Here is a 16,589-nt window from a genome sequence, read left to right as displayed (position 1 = left end):
TGTAATGACTGTGTTATAACAAGTTAATGGGCTATAGTGGTTAAAGTCAGTATCATGAATTGATTAAAATCTGACCTGAGTATATCTTCATTTTAATCAAATTTGCATACACAGGCAAACAACACAAAATACATACTCCCACATAAGTATTCTGCAATATTTTGTTTAAATCAGGTAGAAGTACCAAGGGAATGTTCAAATAGAGGGTACATAATGAAAATGTTGAGCCAGATAGATATATATACCTTGATGCTGTAGTACTGATAGCATCTACTGCCTCTAGAATACGATGCAATGCAGTGTCTGTACCTATGGTCATGTCAGTACCACAGAAATCATTGTCAATAGAACCAACCTATTAAAACAAAGAGACAGATATACACACAAGTGAATAGAGAGAGAGAGGAAGAGAAAGAAAGAGAAGGAGATAGACATGACAGACAGAGAAAAAGAAAGGGAGATGAATGGAGAACAAAATTATCATTGATCTTGGAAAATGAAACAAGGAATGCACACAGGGTAAAAGAAACAACTGTAGCTTTTACATTTCCATGACCTGGATTGAAATACAAGCCATGACGAAAAACTTCCATTTGAGAACACTATACCCCAGTTTCCCTTCTCATCAATTCTCTTCTCCAAGTACGACAAACCCTTACTGCCCCAAGCAAGCAATTTAAGTATCAAAACACCTGTTTCTTAAAGTCGGTCCGAAGATAACACAACAGCCCGGCATATACAGTCACAGCAGGGGGCCGCACACGATGGGATGCATGCGCAGCGCTGAGCTCGGTTTCTGCAAAACATGCCGTCATTTTTATTCGCTTACTTTCCTTATTTCAAGGTCGATTTTCTTCGTTCGAAATTGAAAATGGACTAACATTGGATTACTGAATACAATATGCCTTTGAAAACGTGATTAAATATCGAATACAATAATTTCATTCCGAAGGTCCTACTACAGGCAGAGAAGTCTTACGTAATAGCACAGCTGTTGTTTATCTTTTGGTCCTTTGCTCAACGCTCATATACTGGCCTGTGGAGGTGAAATTGAGACAGCGGGGATTACCCCTGGATTACCTGGCCAAGCCCGGTTGATAAGGGCTTGAAAATGATATTTGGGAGATCCAAATGAAAAATGGGGTATAACACCGCAGTTTGCAATCTGAACTGCGGTCTTTCTCCAAACGGGGGGTTGACGTAATGGGAACGCCTCTGGCAGTCTCGCCTGCATTACTCAATTAGATATAGCAGCAGTGCTTCCTTTGAAAACAGCCAATGAATAATAATTCACAGAAGAAAACACTAATATGATAATAAAATATTATATCCATTGACCCCCAAATGATCTTTGACCATGATCATGTGACCTAAGACATGTGCAAAACAATCATTCATACTTGATTACCCTTATGTTGATGTTTCATGAGCTAGATCCATAAACTTCTTAAGTTGTGATGCCAATTCAATACATACTCCCAACACGGCAAGAGTTAATTGACCTTTGATCTTGGCCATGTTCCCGAAAAGCACACAGGGTATTCAGGGATACATTACTGCTATTATGTCAAGTTTCATGAACTAGATCCATAGACTTTTAAAGTTATGATGACAATTCCACAAATACCCCCAACATTACCAAAGTTTGTTGACCCTAAATGACCTTTGACCTTGATCATGTGACCTGAAACTAGCACAGGATGTTCAAGGATACTTGATTGCTCTTATATCTAAGTTTCATGAACTAGATCCATAAAATTTCAAAGTTATGATGACAATTCTTTGAATTCCCCCAATATGGCCAAAGTTCGTTGACCCTAAGTGACCTTTGACCTCGGTCATGTGACCTGAAACTTGCACATGATATTCAGGGATACATGGTTGCTCTTATGAATAAGTTTCATGAACTGGGTCCATAAAATTTCAAATTTATGATGACAATTCCTCAAATTACCCCAACATGGCCAAAGTTTGTTGACCCTAAATGACCTTTGACCTTAATCATGTGACCTGACTCAGGTGACTCAGGCAGGATCTTCAGCGATATACTATTAACCTTTCAGCGATACACTATTACCCTTATGTCTAAGTTTTATGAACTAGGTCCACATACCTTCGAAGTTATGACAACATTTCAAAAACTTAACCTTGGTTAAGATTTCGATATTGATTCTCCCAACATGGTCTAAGTTCATTAACCCTAAATGACCTTTGACCTTGGTCATGTGACCTGAAACTCATTCAGGATGTTCAGTAATACTTTATTACCCTTATGTCCAAGTTTTATGAACTAGGTCCATATACTTTCTAAGTTATGATGACATTTCAAAAACTGAACCTTGGTTAAGATTTCAATGTTGACGCCACCGCCGTCGCCGCTGCCGTCGGAAAAGCGGCGCCTATAGTCTCGCTCTGCTATGCAGGCGAGACAATATATTGCATCATGTCAAAAATGTCATCATTTCTATTAAAGACCTTTGAAAATTGCATAAGGGTGCAACCTCCAATACAATAAATAGGAGAGGTGGATTAACAACAAAACAGAAACTATCCATTCAATCGACCGGAAGGTGACAGCAAAACATCTTACAAGATGTGTGAAGAAAAAATATTAATTGGTAAGTACGAGAAAGAAATAGAAAATCAGACATCACATCTTGAGTCTGTTTCATAGAGAGTTACAACCATTGTAAATTTGCCATTATGGCAACTAATTGTAAGAGGGCTTAGAGGCCAATGACTATCAAGGTTTCCATGGAACTGATGCTTAAAACTAATTTTTGTGTTTCCATCATCCGACCGACTATAAAATGTGAAACAAGTGGAACGCCTCTGGCAGTCTCGCCTGCATTACGCAATTCAATATAGCAGCAGGTCTGCCTTTGAAAACAGCCAATGAATAATTATTCACATAAGAAAACACTAATATGATAATAAAATATGTCCATTCACCCAAAATGATCTTTGACCATGATCATGTGACCTAAGACATGTGCAAAACAATGTTTCATGAGCTACATGCAGATCCATAATTTTTTAAAGTTATGATGCCAATTTAACACATACTCCCAACAATGCCAGAGGTCATTAACCTTTCAATGACCTTTGATCTTGGCCATGTTCCTGAAATGCGCACAGGGTATTCAGGGATACATTGCTGCTTTTATGTCAAAGTTTCATGAACTAGATCCATGAACTTTTAAAGTTATGACAATTCCACAAATACCCCCAGCATTACCAAAGTTTGTTGACCCTAAATGACCTTTGAACTTGGTCATGTGACCTGAAACTCGCACATTATATTCAGGGATACATAGCTGCTCTTATGTCTAAGTTTCATGAACTAGATCCATAAAATTTCAAAGTTATGATGACAATTCCTCAAATACCCGCAACATGCCTAAAGTTCGTTGACCCTAAGTGATCTTTGACCACGGTCATGTGACCTGAAACTCGCACGTGATATTCAGGGATACATGGTTGCTCTAATGTCCAAGTTTCAAGAACTAGATCCATAAACTTTTTAAGTTATGATGACAATTCCTAAAAAAAAAACCAACATGGTCAAAGTTTGTTGACCCTAAGTGACCTTTGACTCCGGTCATGTGACCTGAAACTCGCACATTATATTAAGGGATACATGGTTGCTCTTTTGTCCAAGTTTCCTGAACAAGATCCAAAAAAATTTTGAAGTTATGATGACAATTCCTCAAAAGACCCAACATGGCCAAAGTTTGTTGACCCTAAGTGACCTTTGACCTTAATCATGTGACCTGAAACTCAGGCAGGATCTTCAGTGATACACTATTACCCTTATGTCTAAGTTTTATGAACTTTCAAAGTTATGACAACATTTCAAAAACTTAACCTTGGTTAAGATTTCGATATTGATTCCCCCAACATGGTCTAAGTTCATTGACCCTAAATGACCTTTGACCTTGGTCATGTGACCTGAAACTCAGGCAGGATGTTCAGTAATACTTGATTACCCTTATGTCCAATTTTTATGAACTAGGTCCATATACTATCTAAGTTATGATGACATTTCAAAAACTTAACCTTGGTTAAGATTTCAATGTTGACGACGACGCCGTCGGAAAAGCAACGTCTATAGTATCGCTCTGCTATGCAGGCTATTTTTTCCACACCCAAAATATGCAAATGCAATGTTTTTGTAGAAGAATGTAAGATTTGGGTGAAAAATTTGCTCAAAGTGTATTCATTAGCCTAAAAAAATACTTTAATATGCATTTTCACATGTTTGATAGCATAAATAAACAATACCCGACATGAGTTTCTTTGTGCAGCGAAGCAGCACAGGTATTAAAATAAAAGAACAAAAGAAAAGAAAACCGACCGACCAAACTTTATTTTGGGCTTACGAGGGATAAATAACAATTTTTTAAGGCCTTGCAATAATGTAAAATTTATAATAGATGTAAGTCTTCATAGTACTGGTCTCAGATTATGATGGTTTACTCACCATTCCTACAATATTGAGGTATTCACATACTTTAGCCTCTTCAGCAGTAATCTTGCCTTCAGTGTGGAAAAAAAAAGGAAAAGAGAAAAGAATTGAATGAAGTGCAATTTTCTGCCTATTCAGAACATGTTACAATACATATTTGTAGCTCTAATTTCAAATACATTCCTATATTTTGATTGTCAGCTACCATTTATCATGGATAGGTTAATCTGAAAGCTGCCATCTTTGGGTTTTCAACCTCAACAATAACATTGAAGTTCTCTGAATATTCATATTCTTATCCTGTTAATAGACCCATTTCCTAAGCTATTCAATTTCATTGACGTTGGTTTTTGGGGGTCCTCATAGAAAGAGCTTTACATGGAACAATACAAGTACTAAAAAGTCTAACAAGCTTTCACATTGTTACACAAAATTTTTGAAACTTCACAAACATAAGTAAACAGGTCTGATCTTGCAAATAAAAAAGTTATTCTTATAAATTTAACCAAGGAATGACGAGAAAATGATACCTTCTTTTGAAAGTTCTGCCACAAAATTTCCCCATTCTTGTCTGAAGATGTTAGCACCAGTCAAGCTTCCATCTCCTCCAATCACCACTAGATTATTGATACCTTTCTTGATGAGGTTCATAGCAGCTCTCTTTCTTCCCTCTCTCTCACGGAAATCCTTGCAGCGAGCGCTTCCAATCACGGTACCACCCTGAAACAGTCAGGATAACAGGGACGATGAACACACAAGCTTTTGAAAACTTGAATTACACCATAAAAATATTTTGTCAACGCAGTTACATGTAGACCAGGCAATTAACTTTATTCTAGATTTCTGTGAAAGCCTTAACAGCTTAAATCACATTGTTTAAACCGATCTGTTATAATCACAGTGTACCCATAGAAGTATTAAAAGAACCTGAATGTCATTGTTGCATGAAAATGTTTTTCTTTTAAAAAGGCTTGATTTACAAAATGTAGAAGCTGCTGTTCAGACAAACTGAAAAAGGAGAGAAAGTTAGGAGGGGGAGGGGTGAGTTTCCATTACCTTCCTTTAAAGGGCATACCACTTTGCTATGACCCAGGAATCTAAATAAAATCTTTAAAATATTTATCATATGCTCACACTGAAAAGCTAGCATGAAGATATAGAAGCAACGCTATGATATAAGAAGCGTCTGTTTATTATTGATTGAATATGATGTTGATTATCTTACCAGCTGGATGATGTTAGAAACATCAGACCATGAAAGCTCCTTGATGTGATCACCTCCATCACACATCCCTTGGTAACCCTGGATAATAGGAAAAAGAAAGATACAGAAGAATAAAGAGATGAATGGGTATGGAGGTGGGGTAGGTGGAGGGAGGGGAGGGATAGATGGGGGAGAGGGAAAAAGAAGGGCACAGAAAAAATGCACCCCCCCTCCATCTTCGGCCAAACTTTGTACACTATTATCCTCTCTGAGATAAGAAGTTTCCCAGGCTGTCATATCCTTATACCTTGGTCACATTTGCTCTACGGCGGCCGTATGGCGAGTCGAAAACAGCCGTTGTAACATTTTTTGTACCAACTACATATAGATGGTTTGAATTAGAATTAATACAAGTGGAACGCCTCTGGCAGTCTCGCCTGCATTACGCAATTTAATATAGCAGCAGTGCTAACTTTGAAAACTACTATAAATAATCATTCACAAAAACATCATTCATATAATGACATAATACCACGTTCATTGACCATAAATGACATTTGAACGGAGACTTAAGACTGTCAACTACACCCATGTCCACATTTCATTCACTCTATCCATAAACTTTCAAAGTTATGATGGCACTTCAACAATTACCCTAACATGGCCTAAGTTTATTGACCTTAACTGACCTTTGACTTGGTTTTGTGACCTGAAACTCACAGGGGATGTTCAGTGATGCTTGATTACTCTTATATCCCAAGTTTTATGAACTAGATCCATAAACTTTCACAGTTAGGATGGTAATTCAACAAATACCCCCAACACGGCCAAAGTTCATTGACCTTTAATGACCTTTGACCATGGTCATGTGACCTGAAACTCATACAGGATGTTCAGTGATACTTGATTACTCTTATGTCCAAGTTTTGAACTAGATCCATAAACTTTCAGAGTTAGGATGGTAATTTAACATATACCCCCAACACGGCCAAAGTTCATTGACCTTTAATGACCTTTGACCATGGTCATGTGACCTGAAACTCATACAGGATGTTCAGTGATACTTGATTACTCTTATGTCCAAGTTTTATGAACTAGATCCATAAACTTTCAGAGTTAGGATGGTAATTTAACATATACCCCCAACACGGCCAAAGTTCATTGACCTTAAATGACCATTGACCATGGTCATGTGACCTGAAACTCGCACAGGATATTCAGTGGTACTTGATTAACCTAATGTCCAAGTTTCATGAACTAAATCCATAAATTTTCAAAGTTATGATGGTAATTCAACAAATACCCCCAACTTGGCCAAAGTTCATTGACCCTAAATGACCTTTGACCTTGGTCATGTGACCTGAAACTCAGGCAGGATGTTAACTAATACTTGATTAACCTTATGTCCAAGTTTCATGGACTAGATCCATAAATTTTCAAAGTTATGATAGTAATTCAACAAATACCCCCAACTTGACCAAAGTTCATTGACCCTAAATGACCTTTGACCTTGGTCACGTGACCTGAAACTCGAGCAGGATGTTCACTAATACTTGATTAACCTTATGCCCAAGTTTCATGAACTAGGTCCATATACTTTCTAAGTTATGATGTCATTTCAAAAACTTAACCTTCGGTTAAGATTTTGAAAATAATTTTCCCAACATGGTCTAAGTTCATTGACCCTAAATGACCTTTGACCTTGGTCATGTGACCTGAAACTCGAGCAGGATGTTCAGTAATACTTGATTAACCTTATGTCCAAGTTTCATGAACTAGGTCCATATACTTTCTAAGTTATGATGTCATTTCAAAAACTTAACCTTAGGTTAAGATTTGATGTTGACGCCGCCGCCGTCGGAAAAGCGGCGCATATAGTCTCGCTCTGCTATGCAGGCGAGACAAAAACGGCTGTTTTCGACTCCCCGTACGGCCGCCGTAGAGCAAATGTGACCAAGGTATTACTTTGAAGGAAAGACCTTTTTCAAGTGTATTCAGTGTTATGTTGGCTACAATAATGAGAACAATTTCTTGTTGCTTTTTCATATCAAAAACATTATGCCAAACAAAATTTAATAAATTTTCTTTGGCCCCCAACTATTGTTAAATCCTAGACCCATCTGTCTCTATTTTATTTTCAGCCAAGCATCAATACCCCTAACCAAAGAAAGAAAATATTTTAATTTCTGAGGATGTTGTCTAATCCAAACTACAAACTCACCTCATGTATTGCATAAACTTTGAAGCCTACATAGATTCCCATTCGTACAACTGATCTCACAGCTGCATTCATACCTAATAAAATAAAGACAGTAATTAGCCTACACAATGAGAAATTAGTCTAAATGTACTTCAATATGAAACCATATAAAAAGACAATGTTCATTCCATAATGAGTGAAATCGATACTACATTGATGATCAAAATGACAAACAAAGTATTCAAAAAAGGTTCAGATACACAAAAAGGGTCTGTGAAATTAAGACTAGCTCTTCCCAGCCGAGAATTGACACCATTCCCATTAAAAAGGTCAGTGGATGACTGGAACACAAGGACAGCTTCCATAGTCACATTACACTGTAGATGAATGATAATTAAATGAAGCCAGTGACAGATCAAGTAGACATACACTTAACTCTTTTTTTTTTACACCGAAAAATACAAACTTGACTTGACTTCTTCTTCCCACTGCATGATTACCAGCTGTGTATGAATTGGCCTGATCAAATAATAATAAATAATAACATTACGATCGCTAGAGGGTATTCATTTGTCTCGCAATCTACTATGGTCAAAAAGGAAATTCGTGATCACTCTCGCAAAAAGTGTTCACTAGCTGTCTAGGAAATTTGTGATCACTCTCGCAAAAAGTGTTCACTAGCTTACAAGTTCACGAGCTTTCGAGTGCCGCTGCAACTCTTTATCAAGTGACGAAAATTATCTGATAACGTAGTCTATTTATACCAGTCCCCAGGACCGTATGCACGAACGTGGGAACAATAGGTGGGCACTGATCTGTTGTGTGATTGGACGGGCGTTTCACCAATCAGTGCATCGGTGTACGGTGCGGCCGGTGATCCGTATATGCAAATAAGCCTGCTCAGGTATATGCAAATACGCCGTGTGTCGGCAATATGCAAATAAGACAAAAATTGCGGGCTCCCTAGTTTCCCGTGGGTGGGGGTTGACTAGCTGAGCGGTCCCTCGATCGGGGCCGGGAACGATCGGGTCGGCGTGCACTGCCAGGTAAGGGGGTATTGTGCTGTCGGATGGTTCGCATCCAGAAATCGGGGATGTCGATCCCGCTGTCTCTGTTGAAGTTGTTAGGACAAAGACGTTATGCTTACCAAGACGTTATGCTTACCAAGACGTTATGCTTACCAAGACGTTATGCTTACCAAAGACGTTACGCTTACCAAGGGTAGCCACCTCATTTAGGAATTGGCCTAGTACATGTAGTTTGTTACCATTTTCTAAACATTACCTACCAAAGGTGGCAATTCAGTAAACTATTCTACTATTACAAGCAAATTCAATACAAAGACTAACACACAGACTACATATATCAGTACTACATGTAAATCGCAAAGTTACATGTATATGTAGGGACTTGGCCTACCCACTTGTTCACTGCAACCACCCTGCCTGTGGGGAATCTACACGTAGATCTATGCAGTATACAACACAAAAAAAAAAGTGGAGCGCCTCTGGCAGTCTCACCTGCATCATGCGATTCAATATAGCAGCAGTGCTGACTTTGAAAACTACTATAACATAATTATTCACAAAAAACATGATTCACATAATGATAAAATAGCATCTATGTTCATTGACAATAAATGACATTTGACCTTGATCATGCAACCTAAGACTTGTCAGTGATACTTGATTACCCCTATATCCATATTTTATAAACTATATCTATAAACTTTGAAAGTTATGACAACAATCTAGTAAAATACCTCCAAATGGCCAAAGTTCATTGACCTTAAACGACCTTTGACTATGTTCATGGGCAGGTCCAAGCTATTTGACTTGTGACGTACGGGACATTTAGAGACTTTAAAGTTGTGTAACATAAAAAATAAATGCACAACAGAGAATCTTTTATGGATTTTGGAAGTTGTGCCCTCTTTATTCAGTAAAAAAATGAGTGATCTACAATTCCATTAACGATGTAATATTTTAATTAATATGCGCTGTGACGTATGGGACCAGACAAAAGCTGATTTTTTGGAAAAAACGTTTGTCATTAAACAGAGAATCTTTTATGGATTTTGGAAGTTGTGCCCTCTTTATTCAGTAAAAAAATGAGTGATCTACAATTCCATTAACAATGTAATATTTTAATTAATATGCGCTGTGACGTATGGGACCAGACAAAAGCTGATTTTTTGGAAAAAACGTTTGTCATTAAAACTCTGTGAATTGGAATATGCTGGAAATCTCTCATTGTGTTTTCATCTTGTATCTTATCAAGTTTCATTAGCCATGAGTGAAATGATAGAACTCATTGTTGTTATGTAATAGCTCAAAATATAAACATCCGCGCTGTGACGTACGGGACATTTGTCCATGTTTAAAACGAATGGGGAAAATGAAATTTCATCAAAATTTATAATTAACTTGATGTAAACCAAAGTTTTACATGGATTAATGAAATTATCATGATTGATATATATTTCTTTAATAGCATACACTAAAACAAAACACAGCAAACACTTTACGACCTTATAAATATTATGAAAGATGTCTTGCAAATAATTCCATGTGACCTGAAACTTGCACAGGATGTTCAGAGATACTTGATTACTTTCATGTCCAAGTTTTATGAATCAGATCCATAAACTTTCAAAGTTATGATGGTAATTCAACAAATACCCCAAACATGGCCAAAGTTCATTGACCTCTGACCTTGGTCATGTGACCTGAAACTTGCACAGGATGTTCAGAGATACTTGATTACTTTCATGTCCAAGTTTTATGAATCATATCCAGAAACTTTCAAAGTTATGATGGTAATTCAACAAATACCCCCAACATGGCCAAAGTTCATTAACCTCTGACCTTGGTCATGTGACCTGAAACATGCACAGGATGATCAGTGAAACTTGATTACTTTCATGTCCACGTTTTATGAATCAGATCCATAAACTTTCAAAGTTATGATGGTAATGCAACAAATACCCCCAACATGACCTTTGTCATGTGACCTGAAACTCGCACAAGATGTTCAGTGATACGTGATTACTCTTACATGTATGTCCAAGTTTTATGAATCAGACCCATAAACTTTCAAAGTTATGATGGTAATTCAACAAATACCCCCAACTTGGCCAAAGTTCATTGACCTGAAATGACCTTTGACCTTGGTCATGTGACCTGAAACTCGCACAGGATGCTAAGTGATACTTGACTACTTTTTTTAAAGTTATATGAATCAGATCCATAAAATTTCAAAGTTATTATAGTAATTCAACAAATACCCCCAACTTGGTCATAGTTCGTTGACCCTAAATTACCTTTTATCTTGGTCATGTGACTTGAAACTCGTGCAGGATGTTCAGTAATACTTGATTACCCTTATGGTCAAGTTTCATGAACTACAAGTAGGTTCATGTACTTTCTGTTTCTGTTTGTGGTACCGTAACTCCTGTAGGAACTCGGCAGGACAGCATTTTGCTGGTAAACGCCAAGCGGGTACATATAACCAATTACCTATGAAACATTTTACGTCTAGGTTAATCAGTTATATTGGCTGACGTTATAGATGACAGATATCACTCTCGGGCCTTTTAATCAGAGTGGAGACAATGGCAGAGTTGGGATTCGAACTCACAACCTTGCGATTATGAGTCCAATGCTCTAACCACTGGACCACACGACGACGAAATTTCAAAAACTTAACCTTAGGTTAAGATTTTGATGTTGATTCCCCCAACATGGTCTAAGTTCATTGATCCTAATTCCTAAATGACCTTTGACTTTGGTCATGTGACATGAACTAGGTCCATATACTTTCTAAGTTATGCTGTCATTTCAAAAACTTAACCTTCGGTTAAGATTTGATGTTGACGCCGCCGCTGTCGGAAAAGCGGCGCCTATCTCACTCTGCTATGCAGGTGAGACAAAAATCATTGAAATACCCCTCTTGTAACCAAAATACTCATTTCCATACAGTTGCAATTAATTTTCACTTACCCGTGGATCATTTTAGTATTCACCAGAGTGCTAAAAAATTTGAGTTTTTGGCATATTTTTGTGTAGGCCAGTATTGGTGAAAAGAAAATCATAATTTTTCAATCTCTTTTATGAATTGCTGAAGAAAAAATATTTAAGAGTTCAATTTACTTAAGAGCCAAGTTATATGATGAATAGTTGTAATGGAAACTGACAGAGTAAAATTAAAAGTAAAAAAAAAAGTAACTGAGTATTACACAATGTAAGACAGGAAGTCTTGCTAAAGCAGAGCTTGTGCAATTAAGGCTCCCTTTGAAATTAAAACAAACTACTGGATCATAAATGATAAGACATTTTACAAAGGGTCAGTCAACGACAAAGTATTCAAAGATATTTAGATCTAATCTGGATCAACATGGTCACAAAGTGCAATAAGACAAAAGGCATAAAAGGCAAAAACCACCAGAATATGGTTTATGTAGAGAGAGGAAATCATGGAACAACAGAACTGAAACTTTGAGAATTAGAGATATAGGAACAAACAGATTTTTGTCTAAAACAAAAAAGGGAGACTTAGGACAGAATAAAGGAGAACAATAACACTAAACAGCATTAAAGGGACACTCCAGTCTGAAGATATTTATATCTAAATAAATAGAGTAAAATTCAGAGCAAAATGCTGAAAATATCATAAAAATTAGATAACAACTAACAAAGTGATTGAATTTCAAAGATTTGCATTATTGCGGTAAAACAGTTCTAGGCATGTCTTCATGAATATAGGTGGGCTGATGTCACATCCCCACTTTCTTTTTTTCTAATGTTATTTCATGAAATCATTGTTTCATTTTTTCATAATTATGTATAAATGATGTGTCTCCATTGGGTTGAAATAATTTGCAGCAAGAAATAACAAATGCACTTACATGTGATCAGTTGTCAATCCAATTGTTTTAGTTCTTGGTAAAAAATATTTTGAATAAACCTAATTTCAAATAATAAAATACAAAAGAGCAAGTGGGGATATGATTTGATCAGCCAATCTAATGAATATTCATGCAGACATGCCTAGAGCTGTTACATCAGAATAATGCAAATCTTTGACTTTGAAATTCAATAACTTTGTTATTTGTTATTCGATTTTGATCATATTTTCAGCATTTTACTCTATTTATTGCGATATAAATATCTTCAGCCCGGAGCATCCCTTTAAAGATGAATAGACATGTCTTGGACTTGGAGGAGCGAGGAGCATGAGAGGAGAAAGGCAAGGAAAAGAATTTCGAGATCATTACTTTTAGGATTTATTTCGAAATTCAACCTCAATCAAGCATGGTGCCCATCATGCCTAGCCAGGAGGCCCCTAGAGAGTAAAAATCATTCACTGACGTGTACTTACTCTCCACGGAGCCAGCGATTGCATCCCATACCTGTGCATGTACTGTGAAAAAAACTGAAATTTTCGCCCCCGAGATTTCTACTTTCCTTCTAAAAGATCTAGCCCTAAATCACATAAATGGGAAACAACTTCATTTCCAACGTTTCTACAATATTGATTTCATTTTTAAACAAGAATTCATATAAAAAAACGAGAAAAATATTATAAAAAGATGGGGGAAACTTGTCAGGATGTTTACATCGCCATCTTGTTCTCTTTGTTTTTCACCAAGCTACAAGTCGCATATATATCGATATGTGTCTTAAGTTGTAGCTTGGCAAGTTTTCATATTTTTCTCCTTTTTTGTGAATTCTTGTTTAAAAATGAAATCAATATTATAGAAATGTAGGAAATGAAGATGTACATGTATCCCATTTACATGATTTAGGGCTAGATCTTTTAGAAAGAAAGTAGAAATCTCAGGGGGCGAAAACTTCATTTTTTTCACAGTAGAGTCTACTAGCACAGGTATGGGATGCAATCCCTGGATCCGTGAAGAGCAAGCACACATTTAATAGTGAAAGATTTTTACTCTCTAGGAGCCTCCTGGCTAATCTACGTTGCAAATCCCACCCCCATCCCCCTGTACTTAATATGCTATGCCATGCCCATGCTGGGCTGCCATTGTTTAGTTTACTTTATTATTAGGCCCGGGGCCCACTTCCATTGATGAGTGGATACCGTGTGCAACCATGGGGTCTCGAAAAGCACCCTAAACAAGTATTTTCCATATTCACCCCTTAACAAGTATTGGTGTATGAAACCCTACCCTTAACAAGTATTGGAACAAAACGATACCCTTGGCAAGTATTCCCTGAATTGAACCCCTAAACAAGAAAGCGATGTCACGGACGTCGGTTTTACCTTATACCTACATCATTGGGTTTAGAGTACGGCCCACCTCCCTAACCTCGCGCAAATCGGACTCTAAACACACGCTGTTGGGGCAAGAAGTACATCCTTTATAAAACGTGGCTTCGCAAATATGACCCTAAACACGTAGCTTTCCTAGCGAAATAGATACCTGTTTTTCATTATTTGAAGGTTTTTGACACCCTTATCAGTAGAGGCGCACGGCCAATATGGGAGACTCTCTCCAATAGGGGAGACAATCTCCCACATTGGAGACTTGCTTTGCAAAAGGACAAATGAAACAACACCAACAAAAGCATGATTTTTTCCACCCAAAATTTTGTCTCACTGAGGTCAGAAGCCCATTTGTTTTGTGTGTGATTGACAACAAAAATCCTTATCAAAACAAAAGTAGATAGTGAATTTTTAAAGTAGACGGTGAAAAGGGGTAATTTTTCATGAGGAATCTGCGTATCACATTTTTATTTGCCGCCAAGGTAATCCTTTTGCAGCAAATGTAAACAAAGGAAATTGGTCTCCAAAAGTTCAAACTGGAGACTGTCTCTGAAATTGGATACCGGTACCCAAATTCTTTACAAAAGTCTCTGATATTGGAGATAATCTCCCACATTGGAGACAGTCTCCAATATTGGCCGTGAGCCTCTAATGCTTATCATGTTACGTACGTAACGTGCCCTATCTTGAAAAATACATCCTTTTTACATGTTTTTTGGTCGCTCATACTCATAGTCCACTCGTCAATGTAAGTGGCACTCCCCCCCCCCCCCCCCCCCCCCGCGGTTTTCAGGCCAGTCTACTTTCTTTTTTATATTTACCTTGTGAATCACCTCCACTTGTGAATACTGCAATACATTTTCCTTCTCCCACCATATTAAAGCCCTCTCCTCTTGATGCAAACTGGCCTACCGTATCTACCGTATCATATGACAATGTTTGGCGTCTTTGCAAGTGTAAAGGGCTTGGTTGTGCAAGCATTTGTCTGCTGGGCGATGTCAATTCGCCGACTTCATCCACCGGGCTAGAGTCGGGGAGAGGGTCTTGCCGTGCCCGCTTCGTCGGCGAGCTTGGAATTGGATCAGTCATGTTCTCTTCGATTACACTTACTTGCTGGAAAGAATAAAGGTCTTGAGGTACAAGCAACAGCTTATACACGATCTAAAACGGTTGGTTTACTGTATATAGTATTAGTATAATTCGGCTGTATTTTGACTGAAATGGCTTTCCTACCAGTAACAGATACCAGCTGAAGGTGAAGGCCGATACGATAAACATATGCGCAGAATACGACTATTGAGAGGAGCATTGCGCATGGTCGTTTATGCACGTACACATTCAATCGCATGCAAAGAATGGCAGTGGAGGAGTTTCTCCATGCTGATGAGAGATGACTTTGTTTCATTTATCCCCCTCCCCCCCGTTTCTGATTTTGTTCAAACCTTAAAATCAATAACTTTTCTTACTATATTTTTTGTTCACAATATATTGTTTATCTTTACTGTTCCTCAATTCATTCATTTCCTTCTGGATTCATATTGGGACAATTCCCAATCTTCCTTTTCACTCAATTCAATTCTATTTCCTTTTATTGTCCACATGCATGGATATTGGTTCTCCTATTGAGTAGGCCTACAGTCTACTTTGTTGAGTACTCATATAGTTGTACTTGTACCTCAGGTTCTACAAATTTTATTCCTTGATGTTGTTTTCAATACTTCCATTTATTGCCCCTCCCCCTCTTTTGTATCAATCCCACCACTTCAAATAGGCCTACATTATGAAAAAAAAAATTGGGCAGAGGGGGTCCACTGCCAATACATGGTGAACATACTCGTACAAAAAAAGTAAAAATTAGGCTTGGGTGTTTTTCTTTGCTAGACAATGAACATATATACAATGAAAATTGTATCAAATTTGCCCAAAGTCCAAATAAAGGGTATACTTTTCAATTTACCCCATATCAAGAAATTAAAAATTAGAGGCATAATCAAAGATGGGAAAAAATAACAAAGCACTTGTTTAGGGTACACTGAGATCGAAGGATGATAAATTTTTTAACATCCAATTTCAAAGTACATGTAGGAAAATGGTAATGACAGCAACCCCCCCCCCCCCTGTGGTAAAAACCACAATGCTTTTGTGTTTTTGTATACAACATATTGCATGATTGAAACAGATGAAGATTCATCCTTTCTCTCTTCCCCTCTCCCTCAACCCCCTCTGGCCCTCCCTCTCTCTCTATTCTTCTTGTTCTCCTGCTCTCTTCCTCTCTCCCATTCTGTCTCAATCTTCTTCCCTCCCCCATTCCCCCTCTCTCTCTCTCTCTCAATCCAGTCCTTAAACGTCAATTAATCTTGATCACAGCAATACTTTCATTCTTCAACAAGAGTGTCGCTAAGGCAAGCACATAATACGCCCGCCAGTAAAGC

General features: G+C 37.6%; 1 protein-coding gene across 1 annotated transcript in view; it reads right to left on the bottom strand.

The window, feature by feature from the left end:
* The window catches only part of LOC129256797 (ATP-dependent 6-phosphofructokinase, muscle type-like), a 52,274-nt gene extending 36,805 nt beyond the window's left edge, over nt 1-15,469 (bottom strand). The window contains exons 1-6 of the mRNA XM_054894966.2: nt 14,979-15,469; nt 7,894-7,967; nt 5,694-5,771; nt 4,999-5,188; nt 4,484-4,539; nt 246-355 (exon numbers count right to left, since the gene is read on the bottom strand). Of these exons, the coding sequence (XP_054750941.2) occupies nt 246-355; nt 4,484-4,539; nt 4,999-5,188; nt 5,694-5,771; nt 7,894-7,967; nt 14,979-15,246 (776 nt within the window). The 5' untranslated portion in view covers nt 15,247-15,469. The remainder of the gene's footprint in view (nt 1-245; nt 356-4,483; nt 4,540-4,998; nt 5,189-5,693; nt 5,772-7,893; nt 7,968-14,978) is intronic.
* Between the last annotated feature and the right edge of the window lie 1,120 nt (nt 15,470-16,589).

The sequence above is a fragment of the Lytechinus pictus genome, chromosome 1 (assembly GCF_037042905.1).
Source record: "Lytechinus pictus isolate F3 Inbred chromosome 1, Lp3.0, whole genome shotgun sequence".
Lineage (NCBI taxonomy): Eukaryota > Metazoa > Echinodermata > Echinoidea > Temnopleuroida > Toxopneustidae > Lytechinus > Lytechinus pictus.
This window is presented reverse-complemented; position numbering and strand designations above follow the sequence as displayed.